Source organism: Acanthochromis polyacanthus, chromosome 3 (genome assembly GCF_021347895.1).
Source record: "Acanthochromis polyacanthus isolate Apoly-LR-REF ecotype Palm Island chromosome 3, KAUST_Apoly_ChrSc, whole genome shotgun sequence".
In the NCBI taxonomy this organism is placed as follows: Eukaryota; Metazoa; Chordata; class Actinopteri; family Pomacentridae; genus Acanthochromis; species Acanthochromis polyacanthus.
In genome coordinates this window covers 24,716,195-24,735,480 of record NC_067115.1, presented here as the reverse complement: position 1 = coordinate 24,735,480, position 19,286 = coordinate 24,716,195, and the positions used below count along the sequence as shown (strand labels likewise).

The 19,286-nt window shown below is 41.2% G+C and overlaps 2 protein-coding genes across 12 annotated transcripts in view; one reads left to right on the top strand and one right to left on the bottom strand.

The window, feature by feature from the left end:
* The window catches only part of LOC110967221 (putative methyltransferase NSUN7), a 28,762-nt gene extending 25,498 nt beyond the window's left edge, over window positions 1-3,264 (top strand). The window contains exon 13 of the mRNA XM_051945393.1: window positions 1,896-3,264. Coding sequence (XP_051801353.1) covers window positions 1,896-2,795 — 900 coding nt within the window. The 3' untranslated portion in view covers window positions 2,796-3,264. The remainder of the gene's footprint in view (window positions 1-1,895) is intronic.
* A 1,386-nt stretch (window positions 3,265-4,650) lies between these two features.
* The window catches only part of apbb2b (amyloid beta (A4) precursor protein-binding, family B, member 2b), a 56,258-nt gene continuing 41,622 nt past the window's right edge, over window positions 4,651-19,286 (bottom strand). For 6 of the 11 annotated variants that reach the window (XM_022216753.2, XM_022216757.2, XM_022216760.2 and 3 more), the window contains 7 exons: window positions 18,236-18,241; window positions 17,116-17,230; window positions 14,167-14,254; window positions 11,961-12,044; window positions 11,715-11,830; window positions 10,641-10,820; window positions 4,651-8,968 (listed from right to left, as the gene is read on the bottom strand). In XM_022216753.2, coding sequence (XP_022072445.2) covers window positions 8,798-8,968; window positions 10,641-10,820; window positions 11,715-11,830; window positions 11,961-12,044; window positions 14,167-14,254; window positions 17,116-17,230; window positions 18,236-18,241 — 760 coding nt within the window. In that variant the 3' untranslated portion in view covers window positions 4,651-8,797. The remainder of the gene's footprint in view (window positions 8,969-10,640; window positions 10,821-11,714; window positions 11,831-11,960; window positions 12,045-14,166; window positions 14,255-17,115; window positions 17,231-18,235; window positions 18,242-19,286) is intronic. The other 5 variants (XM_022216756.2, XM_022216764.2, XM_022216763.2 and 2 more) reach the window with 3 other exon arrangements.

Genomic DNA, 19,286 nt, shown 5'->3' with positions numbered 1-19,286 from the left:
GATGCAAAGAATGATTTAACTAATAAAGATTATGTTGATTCCAAATGAAGGACAAGTTTGTTCTCAGGACAACAATGCAATGTCAGAAGGAATCATCCTTATGACATACAAATCAAAGCAAACTGACAAACACATTAAATCAACTCTTAAGGGGGCAGTGAATTCTGTGGGTTGCAGGATGGGACCTACCTAGATCAGGCTTATCCTGTATCATTCCATAGATGCTCAATAAGGTTTGGATCTGAGAAGTGTGGAACCAGGGTGAACACCACAGCCCTGTCGTGTTCCTCGGGCCACTCCTGAACAGTTTTTGCAGTGTGTCGGGGTGCATTGTCCTGCTGAGGCTGACAACTGGCATCAAGAACTTCTGTTGCCATGGGGTTTGGGGGTTTGCTTGACCTGTAATATTTAGGTGGGTGGTACACGTCAAACATCCACATGAATGTCAGGACTCAAGGTTTCCCAGCAGAACATTGCATTAGAACAAAGTGATCGATGTTTCTCTTGTCAGTTGTCATGATGTCGTGGCTGATCGGTGTAAAGTAAGCACCAAACTACGGAAATAACTCATTTTTTGACCACATGATAATGAGGCAAAATTAAGGGGTCATTTTGTGAAGAACATAACAGCAAACACCCAAAACACAACTGCCCACCTAAAGGGGACGGTGCAGGGAAAGTCACAAATGAACAGCATCTTGGAACCATTAATAGTTTCCGGAAAATTAGTTCACGTAAAAATCAAGAGGACCAACGACCTTGCTGTCACTGGAGTCATGCATTAGTCTGGAAGCAGACACTTCCACCAGAAAAATGATCCATCTGCCCAAAAAGCAACAAAAAAAAAGAATAATTTCATCTGTTAAACACATCAGACTGGCTGTCATCGTTATGGCCTGTCAGGCTGCAGTCTTTCACATTTTACTACAAACTCTCATTTTGGCAGCACATTTAAAGTTGTGAGTCTTACAAATGACTCGAGGAATATAATGCTGTCAAAGGGAGAAAAATGTAAAGATGGATTTCACTGTCTGGAGTGAACCAAAAAATGCATTGGCAGTACTTTAAGCACTGTCGAACATCCGTCAGCTTTGATGAGAGAAGAGGAATATAAGTAGATTCAGACAGACGGACGGGAGAAGGACGATGAGGTCTGAGGAGATTTAAGGGGATGTTTTCTGAAAACACTCTTTTCCTCATTGGGTGTAAGACACGCATAATTAGAGCAACTGTTAACTACAAAGTGTGTCAGCCTTGAATTCATCTCACTAATGTTATTGAACATGCCTGCAGGTCATTTATTTTAGGTAAATAACCTGCAATAAGGTGTGATTCAGGATGATTGATCCACCACTGGAAACATCTCAAGAGCTATTATATTGTGCCATGTACTAGATTCGTGGTCCCCAGAGGATGAATTCTAATTAATTCATTGATCCCTTGACCTCTGCTCTATTGATTTGATTTGACTAACTATGGTCAGTAATTAAACTCCTAAACCTGACAAAAAGACAAAGGTAATAATAAAAATGTTGGTCCCACATGAACCTAAAGTCAAAAGATTATACGGGTCATTTCAGACAAAGGACTGATGTGATTGTTTAAGTTGGATGTCTTGTTGTTTTTCTCACATAAGGAGAGAGGGAAAAAGAGAAGTAGCTAGGGACAGTAACCCTCATGGCGACCGTATTTGTTGCAGCATCTGGATGTAAAAACCATCAACTCCTGCAGACTCCCCTCCCCTTCCTCTACGTTTGCTTTATGACTCTAGCTCTTTTCTACTGCATTGTGTTTCGTTGTGTGGATCTCCTCGCTGCTATGTCACCCTCGAGACATGTAGTTTTAATCTGCTGTGTCTTCACATTAAATCTCAAAAAACGCTCTTGATCTTTCAGGCTGATCCCACCAAGGTGGAAACAGTCCAGGATGTGCTGGCTAGGGCAGCAGCTAAAGGCCTCCTGGGCGGAATAATTCCCGAACAATCAAAAACCGGTAGAAAGAGGAAAGTCAAGAAGAATCGAGCAGCTTCAGCTACGAGCAAATCTTCTTCCCCCTCCGGCGAAGAGACCGGAGGGGAGTTTGTGAACGGAGAGGATGCAGTCGAACCTTCAGAATACGAAGAGGGGAAAGGTGGGGAAGAGTTCAAGGATAGCGAGGAACAAGGAGAAAAAGTTGGAGATAAAGAGGAAGAAAAGGGTGAAAAGAAGAGGAGGCGCAAGCGAACGGTAAAACGGCACCCAAAACTAACCAAAAAAACCCCAACAGCCTCTAAACCTAAAAGCCACAAGTTGAAGACAACAAAGAGAAGAGAAAACCAATCACACCTCAAGAGGCGTCAGACGAAAAGCAAACAAAGACGAATACCTCGTCTCACCCTGACTTTAATCTCCTCTGCAAAACCCTCCAACCACTTGTCTCCGATCACAGCTCTGGCACACAAGCTGAGTGTCACTCCGGCGATTAAATCACAGCAGACTGTCCTCGACTCTCCTCCTCCAGCAGGAAAACATCCGCCGCCTGCTCATCGTGGTCCAGCTCCTCCTCACACCGCCTCCAAGAGACAAAACACTCAGCCAGAAAGAGCAGCAAAAACAGAAATGAATTCAACCAAACCAGCAAAGAAAGCGGTCAGATCAGAAACCGAGGCAGTGAAACAGGCGGCAGATTTTGTTTTGCCGCCAATTTCTTTGCCATCCTCAAGTTCTAAACGCAGCAAAAGTGGAAGTTCGGAGTCCCAGCTGCCGTCCAGGACGTCCAACATGTCTGCATCCTCAGTGTCTCTGCCGGGATTATAATCTATAACAGAATGGATTATAATAACACAGACTCACTGATGCGGTGCTGTTTAAAGTGCTGGAATATACTGATGCTATAGTGGGTGTGATCATGAAGTTAAAGACATGCAAATGTGTCTAAATTATTTTTAAAATTATTGTATTGAAATAGGTTTCAGAGAACCTCTTACAGTGTTTTGTTTTTTTAATCTGCTCAACATCAAAATCTGCTAACTTGGTTTTGAATCTGAGTTCATGTCATAAGGTAGCAACTCATAAAGATGAGATTTAAGAAAAAAATGGAAAATATATTCTGGTTATATGTTCAATTTTTAAAATTTTAGCGCAATTAGGAACTGTACATTTATTATTAAAGGGAATGCTGGAGTGGTTTTGAGCATTTGTTGAGTAGAATAGCCGAAAGTGGTCCAATTAGCAGAGAGCTTTTCACTCTTTCGAATTCTCAAATAAACATTTTATTTAAATCTTCCCTCATGATACTAAAAGTAAAAGTATTTATTGTGATAGGAAAGAGTTTAAGTTACTAGTTTGGCTGTATGCTGTCACCAAAAAGTAGAAAAAAAATGTCAGGAAGAATTAAGTCTTTGTGTGCCAGAGGGAAATAAGCCTAATTCTGCTGTTAAATTTAGATTTTTTGTGCACTTTTATCACTTCACCTCAAAAAAAGAATCTGTACTGACATCATCTGAAAAGCCTGATTCACTCTTTGGCCACACTGTCTACAACTGTTATTTTGAGTCAAGACAGTTTATTTACACTAACAAGAATAGAAATGCAGCATGTATTTTATGCAGTTCTGCTCATTGTTTTTAATAGAGGATTAAGTGTTTGTTCCAAAGTACAGCATTTCTACAACAGATTGGATGTCGTGGAATAACCTAGCAGGAACTACACTGCAGATAATGGGCAGATTGAGAGTGGAGTCAGAGAATAAACGAGTCAGTAATGAGGCACACGTGTTTCACATAAAGAGTCAATAAAGGTGTGACAAAAGTGGACAATTTGCATGCTACACTTACGCATTTCTTCAGTTTATATAGTACATTTATACACAACAAGAAAAGCACTCGGAGAGCTCAGTACTCTGCCAAGGCTGCTCAGTCGTATCATTTCCAACGATGAATCATGATACATGATTCAGTATCGGTATGTAGAGATACTGAATCATGTGACATAAATATGTGGCGGGCGGCTGGAGTTGAGAACACCCCCACAATATAATCAATTGTTATTGTATCATTTCTGATGGATCAGTCCCAATAAGTCCGCAGCTGTCGATTTGTAGTAGGATTGTGATCATGTGATCTGATGATCTGATGGTTACAGTGACGCCATGCCGCTACCTCACAGTGATACAAAAATCTTTAACAAATCTGTGGATCCAGACTATAAGCAGCATCACTGCCAAAATCTACTCAGTTGGTCCTTGTGCCATTTCTGAACTTCCCTGAAAATTTCATCCAAATCCATTTGAGTATCGTACACCGATTGTCACATAAAATTATCCTTTATGTGACACATAAGACGTCCGGCTACTGCATAACATAAACAGTAACTCTTCCGTGTAAAGAGAAATCGGAGTCTAAATCAGTGATTCTAAATATTGTCAGCCCGTCTACCCTCGAAACAAACCAAGGCTTTCTTGCGTTTTTGAGTAACGTTGATACCAGACGGACAAACCAACACCAAACGTCAGATAACGTAACATTAAACAAAAACGTTGACCAAATCAGACAGAATTTAAACAAGTGATCAAACTCATTTCAAGAAGCCAAAACCGGACCGACTAAATGATTAATAAAAAGAGATGAATAAGTAATCAAACAGTCTACAGCCACACACAGAGACGAGCTGGTGAGTTTTATAATGCCGTTTATTCTCACAATTGGTTACATTGATAAAGTGTACAAATCAGTGAGCAGCAAACGGAAGCCAACACATCCATCTATGGGAAATGGAGTGTGTGCGTTTGTTGTTGTTTATGTGTGAGCTTGACAGAGGCGCCGGGAGTCCACTGCTGCTCCCATCTTCCTCCTCCTCCTCATGCCTCAGACAGCAGTGGACTCCCAGCTCTCAGTGCACTGTACAAGGTGAAGATATATTCCTTTATCTGCTGTTTTTTCTGCAAAGCGGAGCTCGTTGTAGCGTTGTGAGTTTAACCGGGGACCGAGACAATGACAGAGTCAAGAGACTATACTTGCCCCCAAATAATAAAATCAGTATATACCTTTATAAAATAGAATAAATAAAATAAAAATATTTCTGTTCAATACATACAGTCTTTCTTTCAACCATCCAAGGGCATGCAAGGCTTTTCATGACTTTCCATTTCTCCAGATCAAAAGAATGCATAGATAATTGCTCAGTTTAATTCAGTATCAACTTAATTGACGACTGTGAAAATTTCCGATCGCCTCTACTGTTTTCATTATTTGCTCTCGTATTTTTCTTATCTACAACGACGTATATCAATATTTTACACTTTGGCCATTTGGTGAGTTTTCAAAAAAGGCATTTCATTACAAGAAAATAAGAGAAAACTAAACACATTCAAAAAAAAAGAAAGAAAAGATAGCTTATAACAATGATTAATGCCAGGTGGTACATTAAATGGGTTTTTATATACACATAGAATCTGTCGTCTCATTCACATTTCAGCATCCCTGTGACAGAAGAAGGTGACGTGGAGGAATTTTCTCATCACAATCTCCATTACAAAACTAGTGCCTTTAAAGTGGATTTCATCGAAACAACGAGCAAGATGCAACGAGGTTTCTGACGCTTTGTTCATTCAGCAAAACATCCCCTTAAGCTGCGTCGCCTGTCAAGCTTTCCTTCCTCACATGGTACATTTACAGATTACAGCTGTAAAAGTGGCTGATGTATCACTTGAAATGTGCAATTTACTTCTATTTTTTCCACGCTAACGCAAACAAAAAAATCTACTCATGCTTACCTGCTACCTAGAGTTTAGGCAGCCAGATTTGATCAGCTTGCAAGCTAAGTTAAATAAATTCTGTCTCTAAACCCCAAAGCCTGCTGGTGGATTTAAATATATTACACCATTTATCAGTGGGAATCACACTGTGACTTTTCTGACGGCCCTCAAACTACTTTTTTGTGATATAGCATTCAATTAGTAAACCAAATCTAAGCTTAAAATAGCGACATTATATCAAAATCACCTCGTTCTACGAGTCATTTCAAAATCTGCCCAAACTAAACTGCTTGCAGTAACCAGTCTGTACAAAATTAATAATCCTGCACTCATCACTGCAACTGTCGAGCGGCTCGGGTGGAACCTACAAAGACATCACAAGAATTCAGGAGCTTTTAAAATAAGTTAAAAGCACAAGCAGTAAAATATCTATAGTATGTAGTCAACCTTTTTTTACAGTATTAGTAACACCTGTGGGCACTTGTTGTATTTATTGTTTCCAGTTTATTCAATTTTGTAGAGTAAATAAAGAAATGTATTGCTTATTTTGACATATGGCGTTCTAACTTGGTGGCTGATAACATTTTTGACTTCTATTTCTAGCTATAATTGCCGTTTCTGTAGAGGTTCAAGACTTCATACTGGAGTGAAAACGAATCCACAGTTAATGAAAATGTAACAGGAGCAGAAAATGCTTGGAGTTCAGAGGGTTAAACTGGATTCTCGTAGAGCAACCTGATGACCAAGTGGTCGGGGTGCACCAGTAACACTGATTCCTTTGAGCAGTTCAATTCCATCCACTGCATCTTAATCTGAAACTCTTCTCCATATTTCCAATTCCTTCTCCACTATTTCTGTCAATAAAAAGCAACACTTAAAAAAAAGTCAAAGAATCTTGTAAAAGCAGTCTTGAATACGCACTTGGTGTCGACATAAACGGCATCACGCTAAAAGACAAAAAGTAAGCACTGTTACAAGTGAGTGAGTGTGTTCTTGTATTGCTGTGTAGAGTCTGGTTGCCTCAGTATATACTTATGTGCAATAAAGAAAAATGTGCAATCAGACAGTCAGGCTGCTTAACATACAGCTAAGCTCCTTGGTCTAGTAAGTTACATTTACGCCTTACTGTTCTTATTTTCAAGCAGTATATATTTTATTTTCTAAAGCTACAGAAAAGGCTTTTAGAGACAGTCTAACATGACTGACAACAGTACCACTAGGCTTTCATGAAGGACAGAACTGCTGCTGTTAGCTTTACCTCTGATTAGCACCCTCCAAGATCAAAGCTTTTATGTGAGGCCTACAACACACAGTTAGCGGTCACTAAGCTAGTTAGCTAGCTTTTCTGCAACCATGTACACACGGTGTCAACATGTGGAAAGCTTGACAGGCTGCGATCAGACGGGGGAATGATTTATGATTCCAGGTGAAATGAAAGACTTCATTAGTTATTACCAGACATCCACGCTTGTCAGATATGTGATAATAAGGAGCTAGCAGTGTGGATCTGCATGAGAAACTCCACACAAAACACACCGAAAGCGAGTGATTCGTGGCACTGATGATAAAAGTAAGAAAACAGACAAGGCGCATTCAAGTGAACAGAACCCTGGAGACAGATAGATAGCAGCCCAGGAAAGTCCTGTTAGGTTGAGTCAACGTGTCTCTCTTGTTTTTTTCTCTCAAAAACAGCCAAAGCTGAAGATGAAATTCCGTCTCTTTCATCTCCGCACAGTTCAGATCTCAGCTGTGGAAAATAAAATGATCACAACCATAACCGGGTATAAAAACACATTCCTTAAGTCTTCTTTCTCTTCCTTCAGGCTATTTTTTTTATATGTCACCGATCTCCTCTAATTACTGGACATGAAGTCTCTGATGACCGATACTGAGGTGAGATTTAAAGGAATAATCAGTCAAATTTCCTCCAGCATGTGTATCAAAGAGCAGCAGCTTGCCGTCGACTCCTGTTTGGAGCAGCAGTCTATTACTGGCTACCAGAGAGCAGGCGAGCAGAGGAGAGAGGGTCAAAGCTGTCCATCCCTGTCTCTCTGCCTCCATTATGGCTATCGTCTGTCATTTTTCCGAGGGACAACAGAAGAATAAAAAAAACGTAAACCGTAAGTATGTGGAGGATGATTCGGGTGGAAGGTCACCACTCGTTCTTGCCGATTCTTGCACAGCTGACGAGAAACAAAAAAAAAAAAAAGGAACTTATAAGACAAGATAAACAATCAACGTGGCTTCTGATTTCTCTCCCCTTTAGTCTCTAAAAGCAGCAGCAGTGTATTGATATTGTATAGAATGGTTCACATTTAGACAAAACGTCCATGCAGGGTCAGCTGAACGGGTTAGAGGGTGTAGACTGACAAGCAGATCTCTCTCTTCAGTCTGCAGCAGCTTCTTTCTATCTTCTATTCACTGCTTACTGACAATATGACAATCTGACTTGATGGCTTTCTCCACTGCTTCCTTTCATCTGTTTACTGTCACAGTCTACTGAGGATAATGAGAAAGAGGGCCAGAGTCGGGGGGGGGGGGAAAGCCACTACAGACTAACAAGACAACCAGGTGAGTGGTGGGAGTGTGTCCGGGTGTGGAAGGTCATGCTGGCAGCACAAGCACAGACACAAATACACTAAGAGCGTGGAGAGATCAGCCGTTCAGCAGCCATGAGCTCGTTCTTCACACGTGTTGTGCTTGAAGGAGCGTCCTGCTTCTTCAATTTTTGCTCTCATCTCCTCGCTCCTTTGTGCCGGGGTGGGGGGAAGAGAGTTACTTATATGTACAGGCGTTTCTCATGGCTGTTCAGAGTCTTTACTCGTCTCAGTTATTTTGAGGAGACAGACTTGAATTGCTGCTCAAGAGCCGATGAACTCTTGAGGTGAAATTCCAATTTGCTCCCAAACAAGGCAAAGGAATTGTGGCGAGTTCCCCAAACCCTGGGGTTTGCTGTGTTTCCATGGTTACTGTGGTGGCGGCGGGTGTTTTGGCAGCGATGTGACGAGTTACCATGGTGACTGGGGGCTGTGGTGGAGGGCCGGCGAGCGTTTTGCCGAGGTGGTTACTGCGGCAACTCGGTGACGGGCCTCTTCTGTTTGAGGGTGTCGATGAGAGACAGGACGCCGCGCTTCACGCTGGTCGAGACCCGACGCGACACCGAGTCACCGGGGGGCGACGAGCCGCATGCCTTCTGGGAGGGGGGGCGAGCCACCAGACATTTCTGATACCGCAGCTGAAACAGAGAGAGGCAGGACAGGGAAATACTGTAAATAACAGAGAGTTACTGCTGCTGAGTGTACGGCTGTGGTGCTGGTGTGGGCGTATGTGTGAGTGTGAGAAGGAAGCCGGGCCGGTGCACGCTGCTAGCTGGGATCAATAGTAATGACTGATGATTCCAGTCACCGTGAATCAGTTTTAGTGTGTGTGTATGTGTCCATATATCCAAAGTTCTGATATGTGATCAATAGCTCAGCCAGCACTCCACTAATCCTGTAACTCACAGAGAGGTGCAGAGGAAGGTGAGTAACCTCCACTAATGGGCTGCATTACAGCAGAAACACTGTAGGCGTCATTCTGGGTTGTGATTACTGACATTACAATGATTAAATAAAAACAGTGTAAAGGTGTTACAGCTTTAACACAAAGATTGCTAAATCGTTGCTGAAAAGTTTTGAGCAGAGCTGTAAACAAGGCTGCATGTAATCTACAACACTTAACTTTAAACAGAAAATCTATACAACATAACTTAGCAGGACATCCTCTTTCGGAGACAACTGGTGCTGAACACGCTCCGTATTTTAACTTTCGCTGGCTCTCTAGATTTGAATGAATGTTTCAGTGCTTTGACAGAGGGTCCCACTGCAGCCTAAACAGAGCATATGGGTGGGACAGTAAAACACAAACCTGTCAGTTGTTGAACACTCAAACCCAAACTTAACTACTGCCAAGGGCATTCACTTTGAGAGAGAGATATCTGCCTGTCTGCACTGGGATGACCTTGGCGTCAGTAGATTGTGCACTTTGCAACATGCAAGCATTTTATATTATAGTAGCTTAAATTCAGCTGGTTTTGAACAAACATTTATTATGAGACCAAGTGACTTTAAGAGGGTTCAGCATATGAAGTCATTTGTTAGTTTAGGTCTTGAATGTTCAGAGGACTTTTGAGGTTTGTGTGCAAACATGAGCCTGATGAGGCATTTTTAAAGCCTCTTTTTCTTAAATCATCAAACTTTATTAGCAAGAAATGGCAAAGACAGGGAAAACTAGAAAAGCACAATACTCCGCCAAGGCTGCTCACACAGAATCATCAACATAAGTATATAGCGGGCAGCGGGAATTGATGGGACTCCCACAACACCTCCACATTTTAATCAATTGTTCCTTGTATCATTTGTGATGGATAAGTCCTGATAAGTCTGCAGCGGTCATTTTGTAGTAGCATCACAATCAAGTGGTCATCAGCAGGCAGCTGTCGTACTGTTCATTTGTCGTCATAGTTACAGTGACGTCCTGCCGCTCTCTTGCAACGATACAGAAACCTTCAACAAATTCGTGGATCCAGACTTAAAGCCACATCACTGCCAAAATCTAATCAGGTGGTCCTTGTGCCATTTCTGACCTTCCCTGAAAATTTCATCCAAATCTGTTGGTCCGTTTTTCAGTAAAGTTGCTAACAGACAGACAGATGAACAAATGGGCACACAGACGCCGATTGTCTCATAACTCCGATGCGTTCCTTGGCGGAGTGAAAATACCAACACAACTCCTGAAGATTTCTATTTGAGCATGTAACACGTGCACTGTGAGTATTTCTTACTATTTATTAAACAAACAGATCAGAGTTGGTTCAGAGTATTTGAGTTGTATTCTCAGCTTTGTGCCAGATTGCTGCCGTGGCTCACCATACAAGCTGCCTGTACGGCCTCAGATACGTTCCCTGCGTTGGGGTCACACCAGAAGACGTGACAGTCAAAGCGATGGCCGCCAGCGTCCATTATGAAGGCAAACGTGTGCACATCACGCCCAACGCCCATGAAAGACAGGAAACGAACACGACACTCCACCAGCACTTCCTCTTCATCCTGTGCAGAGACGTTGGGGAGTGAAAGCAATTAAAAAAAAAGTCACAAACATGTTAAGCACATCTGTTCTCTTGAGGTACTGAACTGTTTGAAAAGTCAAAAACGCCACAAGGACACATTACTGACAGGAATTACCAATCACCTTACATTTTCTGCACTTTATTGTAATAGTTACATGCATCCATACAGGAGAGCTGCCCAGGAAAACTCCAGCCTCCTAATAAACCGTTCCACTGGGGCAACTGGGTTTTAAGTACCTTGGTGTTAAAGCCTGAAATCCATAACTTCTTTAAATGAAAAACTTTTTAAAAGATTTTTTATGTCACCTGCATGGTTGAACATTAATTTTAGATGCAGAGTTAACAAGAGTACAGTTGCTGTCTGTGGGCACATTTCACGCTTATTACTCAGGTCAGCAGTTTGCTACCATTATAGTTAACGATATTAATAAAATCTGTTCAATCTTAAGTGTGTTCATTATTCTGTAGTTGAACACTGTTGAAAGTAACCACCAAAATGTCAACAGCACATAAACTTTAAGATTTTGAGATGGCTAATGATGCCTGCACTTACCTGAGGGAAACAAACCAAACTAGGAGACACTAATCACTTGGACACTACAGAGTAGCAGTGAAATGGATTCTGCAGACAGTTTGTACAGTAGCTACACAAACAGGCTGACAAGACGAGCTCCACTGGCCTTTGCTCTTCCATTCATCAATTATTTTGCATTGCCACGGAGTGCATGAATGCATACAAAATTGTGGCTCTCAGTTTTAATAAAATGTTGGGCTTTTGTATTTTGCTTTTCTGTAGAAGACTAAAAGGAACAGCAGGAAGACAACCGGGTTAATGTGGAGATAATAGTTTAGCGACAGCAGATGTGTGTCTGACCTTGTCTTTGCTGATGGTGACCGTAGCATCTGCCACGTTGAGGGCCACAGGAGTCCAGTCCTCTCTGCTGGAAGAACCGATTAGACTGTCTATAGCTCCATTCAGAATATCCATACCTGGAGTGGAGGATGGCAGAAACAAACACACAGATTAAAACCTAATTCATAGAAGATTGGCATCAACACTGGCTGTGCACTTTGCATCTTTTTAATTTGTACATGAATGCGTTGTGTGTGTCATACCCACCTATTGGTCTGGCTACAGGTAGCATTCCAAGGTAGAGCACCTGAAATTTCTGAACCAGCTCTGTCTTTGGTGTGGGGAACTCTGCTGGAGAGATTTCAACAAACACTTAAAATTGGCTGTCGCAATTATTATGGAGCTGCATAATGTAACAGCAATACCCACCAGCACGTTTGAAAAGTATGTAAATTGCCAAAATTACAACATTTATCAGTCACATGCTGTACAAACAGAGAGAACAGTCAGATTCTTAATTTTCTGAAAGTCCTTGAACTACTCATCTGTGATGTAGCATTCAGCCAGACAAAAAAAAATCATATTTCCTCAAAATCATTTAATTCTATGGATCTGACTTAAAAATTAACCAAAAATGAAAAGTTGGCTGCAACTACACTGCAGAAAACACAATATTCTGCATTTTTCAGCGTCATTGTCACACTACCAGTGAATCAGATGTGAACAACAGTCACTTGACAAAAACTCTAAATGTTTTCAAATGAACTGCAGGTTGTGCAGACCGAGTAGGGGACATGTATGGAAACAAACAAAAAACGTCACCAATAACTTATCTACAGTGCATAGAGTCACCATTATTTTACGGTTTTGATAGCACCTGTGGAAACTAAAATATTGTACATGTTGATTTCACATTTTTCCTTAGTTTTTTTATTTATAGAAGTAAAACTTTGCTATGCTGCATGGATATTTTGAAGTTCTCTCTAAATCTAGTCATGGTTGTTTCAACAGACATTCAGGACTTTATATTACAATAAAAAATTAGCCCACAGTGAGCAAATGACTCACAGAAACAGTTTGTGGGTTTGGAGAGTTTAAACAAGGCCAGTGATGAACAATGTCAAGCTATTCTGATATGTTATGGTATTTTGGAACCAAAGTGTTTGTAGTTAAGTTTCAAAAAGCTAACAACGGTATTATTTACACGGTCACAATTCTGTTTTTATTCTCCCAACTGGAAAGAAATCCATGCAGGGAATCTACCATTAGAGATCTTCTGCACTTCCTGCTACTTATGTTGGAAACTTTAGTGCCCGTATTATTATTTTAAGCAGACAGTCACTGAAGCTGTTTGATTTGATGAGCTGTCAGCAGCAGGCTGTGCTGTTGTCAGTCTGCCTGGTCGTTGGTGCATCTTGTTCAATCACTGTGTGTGGATATAAATGAACCAGCACAGCACAGCCAATTTCTCCCTGACACAGTGACAGCCAATGCTAGAGAAAATGGTGAGTGATGACAGGAATGCTGTTTTTTTGGTAATCACATTTATGAATAAATGAAACCGTCAAAAATCTGCACTGAGCCTTTTTCTCAAAAAAGCTACCTGTATGAATACTGTATATTTTTAAGCTACTTTAACACTTCTTCTCTTTAAAGTACAAGAATGTCTGTCTTGTTACTACCAACATCTCTTGGCTGCATGCTTTTCCCATCTGTCTGGCAAATCAAAAATTTCCCTCCACATCTTGCCTGTGAATCTGACAGTGTAAAGGTGAGATGGTAGCGCATTATGCTACCGCAGTGGGCCATCAATGAGTTTATATGTGAGCCACAAACAACTGTTGAAGGCAGTCTGTGGAGTTTTTACCCATGAGTAGCATTAAACATCTTGCAGGTTTCACACTATTTCATTAATTCAAAGCTGGCAGCAGTAAAGCACAACAAAGAGTAGCAGTGGGCTGAGGGCGAGTAAGAAGACTGCAGTAGATATGGACGTAAACAATGCAGGATTTAAAATATTCAAAAAAATGCCCTGTAAATGTTTTATAAGGACGTTATTGCATCTTTCAGACTTCAAGGACACATTCAAAGCCTTTTTGCTGAACAGCACTGAAAGTAAACACAGATTTGTTTACCAGAAAGCTCCACAGGGCAGCTTTAAGGCCAAAACTCAAAATCAAAGTGATAAATGTGGAGAAAACACGAATGGATTTTAATGACCCCCCACAATTATTTATTAAAATCTCCCTTCATGCTCTATTCTGATTCGATGCATTATGAGAGGCAGTATGATGATTAATACAGCGGTATTTTTTGAGACTTTCTGCTCCTCCGTACGCCCACTTTGACTGCATCCAGAGTGCCTCAGAAGTGACAACTGCCAGGCTTTTGATGCTTGACACTTGTCGCATTCACACCCACATTCTCACATTCACAGACACACTGTGAGGGTTACTGTATGTATGAAGCCTACCTTGTAAAGGGAGATCAAGTCCAGCCTGCATCCTGTCCTGGAGAGAGCCTCCTGCCATCGCTTTGGCATTCTTTCGCTCTGTCATTATCTGGAGAAGAGAGAGAAAGAGGGAGAGCGGGAGGAGCAAAGGGAGATATAGAAGCATGAGAAAATGGCATGTAAAAACAAAGCAGAGTCGGTGTACCACGGCAGAGACGCAGGGGAGGAGAGCGAAGAGACAAAAACGAAAAATGTGTGAAAGTGCAAGAGGATGAGGAGGTGGGGGGGAGATGAAAGCATCGACACAAAGGAGCTCAGGAAAACCTCGAGCAGCTTCACCCCTGATACTGTCATGCTGTCTACCCATTTCACCTGGGGAGAACACACACACACACACACACACACTATACAAATCAACCAGGTCACACTCCTGTTTCCAAAGCTGGGTAAAAGCTTTTTCCTGCAGTGCAACTCACAGTGAGAAAACACACACCGCAAACAGAACCAGAGCGATGGAGTCACACAAAATCATTCATCCATCCCGGTCACGAATGCACACACATGCCTCGAAACGCCACACATGAATTATATATCTGTAATCTGAGAGTGTGTCACAGCGAATCTGCATCTCAGCATCCCCCTGCTGTGACCAGTTCTCCACCTTTTCCCATTTATCCTTTTTCTGTGTGGCAAGTCTGAATTAAACAGATTTGAAGTTTGACAGTAAAATGTGCTTCTTGCTGTAAAATGCGGGCTGTTCAGTATTAGTATGAAGGACAAATGTCTTCTTCTCCATCTTTCCAATCTACAAAACCTTTCAGCCACAAGCAGTTAAACCATTAAAAAACTTTTTCAATTCTACTCAGAGTTAATCTCAGTGCTAAATTATGAGTCAGTATAAGAGAAGAAACCATTTAAAGACCCTTTCCACCACTGAATTAAAGTTATCAGGCTATAAATGTGTTTTATTGGGACAAAAGGAAAGTCCATTAATTCAAAGCAGACACAATAAAACATGGTTTAAATACTGTTCTTCCAGTTCCTGTTTGAATTCATCTGCATTCAACAAAGACTGGGCATGCAGTGTGGAGAAAGCTCTCTGACAATTGTGCTCGGGAGAAAAACACTTTTCAGCCCCACATTTGCATAATTTTAATCGCATTTTTGGACTTTCTGCAGGTGATTTGTGCAAAGACAAAAATGTGTGCCCAGACAATGGGATGGTAAATACGATTAAGCAATACAAATATTATAGAGTCTGGTCATCTTAACTCTCTGGACATCAAATCCCTGCGGTGAGTTTGAAGGGAATATTGCCTTTTTAGACATTTAAATCACCAAAGTTGCACCATTTATCAGAGCGAGAAAATGTAAAAACAGAAAGAACTTCTACATTTTCCAACATTACTTGAATTAGTCATCTGAGACACGCTGAGAAAGTTGAGCAAATCTAAGCTAAAAATGGGGATATTTAATCAAAATCACTTTATTCTACATGTTTCATTTCAAAATTGACAAAAATAAAGCTCTCTCGAACCGGATTTTGTTAAAAAAAAAAATCTAAATTTTTTGTTCATCATGCTGGGCTGCACAGCGTCTTGGTGGTTCACATCCTGACCTGGGATCTTTCTGCATGGTGTGTCTATGTTCTCTCTGTGCATGTGTAGGTTTTCTCCGGGTACTCTGGCTTCCGCCCACAGTCCAGAAACATGCTAAGGTTAATTGGTGATTCTAAATTGTCCGTAGGTGTGAATGTGAGTGTGATTTTTTTGTCTCTATATGTACCCTGTGACAGACTGGTGACCTGTCCAGAGTGTCCCCTGTCTTCACCTTAAGTCAGCTGGGATAGACTCCAGTCCCCCATTAGCATAATGAGGATTAAGCAGTGTATAGATGATGGATGGATGGTAAAAGCAGTAAAACGTTTCAGCTGAGCTGTACTGAACAGCAGGCAGTGTTTACACAGAGTGAATAGATGGCAAAAATGAAAACCAACTATAAATGTAAGTAGGAAAACATGTATAGGCATGCAGAACCATTTTTTTCTAGTGTAGGTAACATATGTGGACACCTGTAAAAATGTTGCACGTTGATTCAAGATTATCCAATTTTTGTAAAAGAAGTAATCAAGTTATTAGTCATTAGATACACTACCGTTCAAAAGTTTGGGGTCACCCAGGCAATTTCATGTTTTCCATGAAAGCTCACACTTTCATTCATATGCTAACATAATTGTACACAAGGGTTTTCTAAGCATCAGTCAGCCTTTCAACACCATTAGCTAACACAATGTAGCATTAGAACACAGGAGTGATGGTTCCTGGAAATGTTCCTCTGTACCCCTGTGTAGATATTCCATTAAAAATCAGCTGTTTCCAGCTGGAATAGTCATTTACCACATTAATAATGTCTAATCTGTATTTCTGATTAATTTAATGCCATCTTCATTGAAAAAAAACTGCTTTTATTTAAAAAATAAGGACATTTCTAAGTGACTCCAAACTTTTGAACAGCAGTGTATGTATGTTTTTTGGTATTTTGTTATACTACACATTTTGGAGTGTTCTGTACTTCTAGCCATGGTGGTGCTGTTTTCATAAAGATGTAGGATTTTATTTACATTAAAAAATGAGCCAAGTAGTGAGTAAAAATGTGACAGGAGCAAAAAACCAGCAGTAACTGCTTGAGGTCGAAGGAATGACATGTTAAGTGAATTTAATAGGCATGAATGCATCTGAGTAAATGTTATTAAACTATGTTTTTGTTGCACAAATGAGGTTTTCAAAGGGGTTAACTTGTAAAATAAACTGTGAGAAAGTCCATCAGCACTACGCTTTCTTGTCCCCAAGCCTTTTTCGTTTAATTAGGAGGGGAAATATTCTTCCAACAAGTCGGAGCTTCATCCCAGTCTGTTTGCCAAATCCAGACTTGGCCTCGTGTCCAAAGCCTCGCCGAATGTGAACAACTCACCCGGGAGCAGATCTCATGCAGGCTGGTGGCGATGGCTTTGGCTGGTGTGTCACAGCGGAACACATGACATTTCAGGATCCTGGTGTTTTTATCCCTCGCCACATATGCAAAGTCCCTGAGAAGAGGAAAATACAGCGTTAATGAAGACGCACAACAGCAGAAAGGGTTTGCTGGACTCATTCATTTTGGCGCTACTTGAAGAGAAGAAGGATAAATGATGAAGCAGGGGTTTGTATTCATCGTGTGTGTGTCCAGTTATGAGAGTGACAGGTCTTGGAGACAAATGAGAGATGAACTGACCTTTATTAGTCTGATGAATACAGGACACACACACACACACACACACACACACACACACACACACACACACACACACACACACACACACACACACACACACACACACACACACACACACACACACACACACACACACACACACACACACACACACACACACACACACACACACACACACACACACACACACACACACACACACACGTCGATGGACCCAAGAGATCAATAGAGCAGCGTGATGCAAGAGGGAGTTGAATAGAGTGACAGCAGGCAGGAACTTTCCCCTGGGCCCACTGGAGCCGAAAACAATTTAACTCTGCTGAACAGAAGGAATGAAGAATGAAAAGAAGAAGGAAACGAGACAGATGGAGAGAGGAATGAAGACATGGGATACTTTGAAGAAGAAATATAGCTGCATCAAATTAAACTAGCGCAACACGCACACACTTGTGATTTACGTTGCTCGCAAAAACCAATTTAAAATAACTTCTCTCAAGCTGTGTGCTCCAATATGACATGCAATAGGAAACACAGGCCCGAGGGTTAACAAGATTTCTGAGCCTGAACCCTCAGGGAAGCTTCTCCTCTGATATCCCTGTTTGTGTGTGTGTGTGTGCATACTTTTAAAAAATGCTTGTAGACAGACAAGGACGGAGGAGGTCACCTTCATTTCCTACATCACCGTGGTACAGTACATCAAGAGCAACTTTGAACGCAAAACAAAAAATGAGACGCAGAGGAAATTAAACAATAAGTAATGACGGAAATGATGGAGAGATACTGTAGGAGGGTCACAGATGAAAGGAAGGAATGTGTTTACCTCTCTCTGTATCCGAGGAAGCAAGGGAGGAAAGGAGAGACAGTTAGTGGAGGATAAAGACAAAATCCATCATGCTGGCAGCCTGCCGTGGGACAAGTTGCAAAGAGACCCACTCACTCACATTCAAAATTAACCTTGAGTGACATATTCACTTCTCATTCAGTTTTGCGCTCCAACAGAGCTACTTTGGTGGTTCAGTGGCATGCATATGTATGGGCTGAAAGAGGCGTAGCACAGATCTCAGCAGCACTGCAGGTGATTCTTAATGCATACTTAACCTAAAATTTGAAAAATTGACAGAAATTGAATAAGTTATGGAGGAAAAAAGAGAAAGAATGAATAGAAGAGGGAATTTTGGTTGGGCGCAGTTAGTTTTAATTGACTGCTGATGGTTTGTGTTTCCTAAAAGACAAAGGAAATTGGTTGGGAGTGTCTAAAAGCACATAAAAAAGAAGTTACTGAGAGGAGAGCAAGAAGAGTAAGGGATATAATGAGACAAAAGTGAAATAGTGGTAGAGGAAATTGGAAGTGAACTGCGACAACGTACAAAATAAAGATAAAAGCGTAAAAGATGTGGGCAGAATAAAACAGCCAGATGAAGAGAGAAGATTAAAGTCAGAGGAAAGAGAAGAAAAGAGAGAGAAAGAGAAAGAGAGAGAGAGAAAGGGGGACAGGGAGTGATATCTCATTTCAAATATAATCTTATCATCATGCCGACGCCCCTGAAAATGTCAAGGTTGCTGTGGGAATCTGTAATCTCTGTGGCGATAATGAGTTTCGTGGCACACAAAGAGAAGGGGGATGCACTGGGGGTACCGTTCCTCTGCTGACAGAACCTCTCCAGGCTTTCACATGGCTGTACGAGTGCGTAAGTGTGTGTGACAGAGAGCCGATACTGGGAAAATCCCTGCTCCAACCAGCTTTCCAGGCTATCCCCATCTTCAAAACAAAACAGTGCCCCAAACCATAAATAAATTTAATTGCAAGCAAATTGCAAAAAAAAAAAAAAAAAAAGGCAAATTCATGCAAAAGATTTCTGCATTTAGCCTTT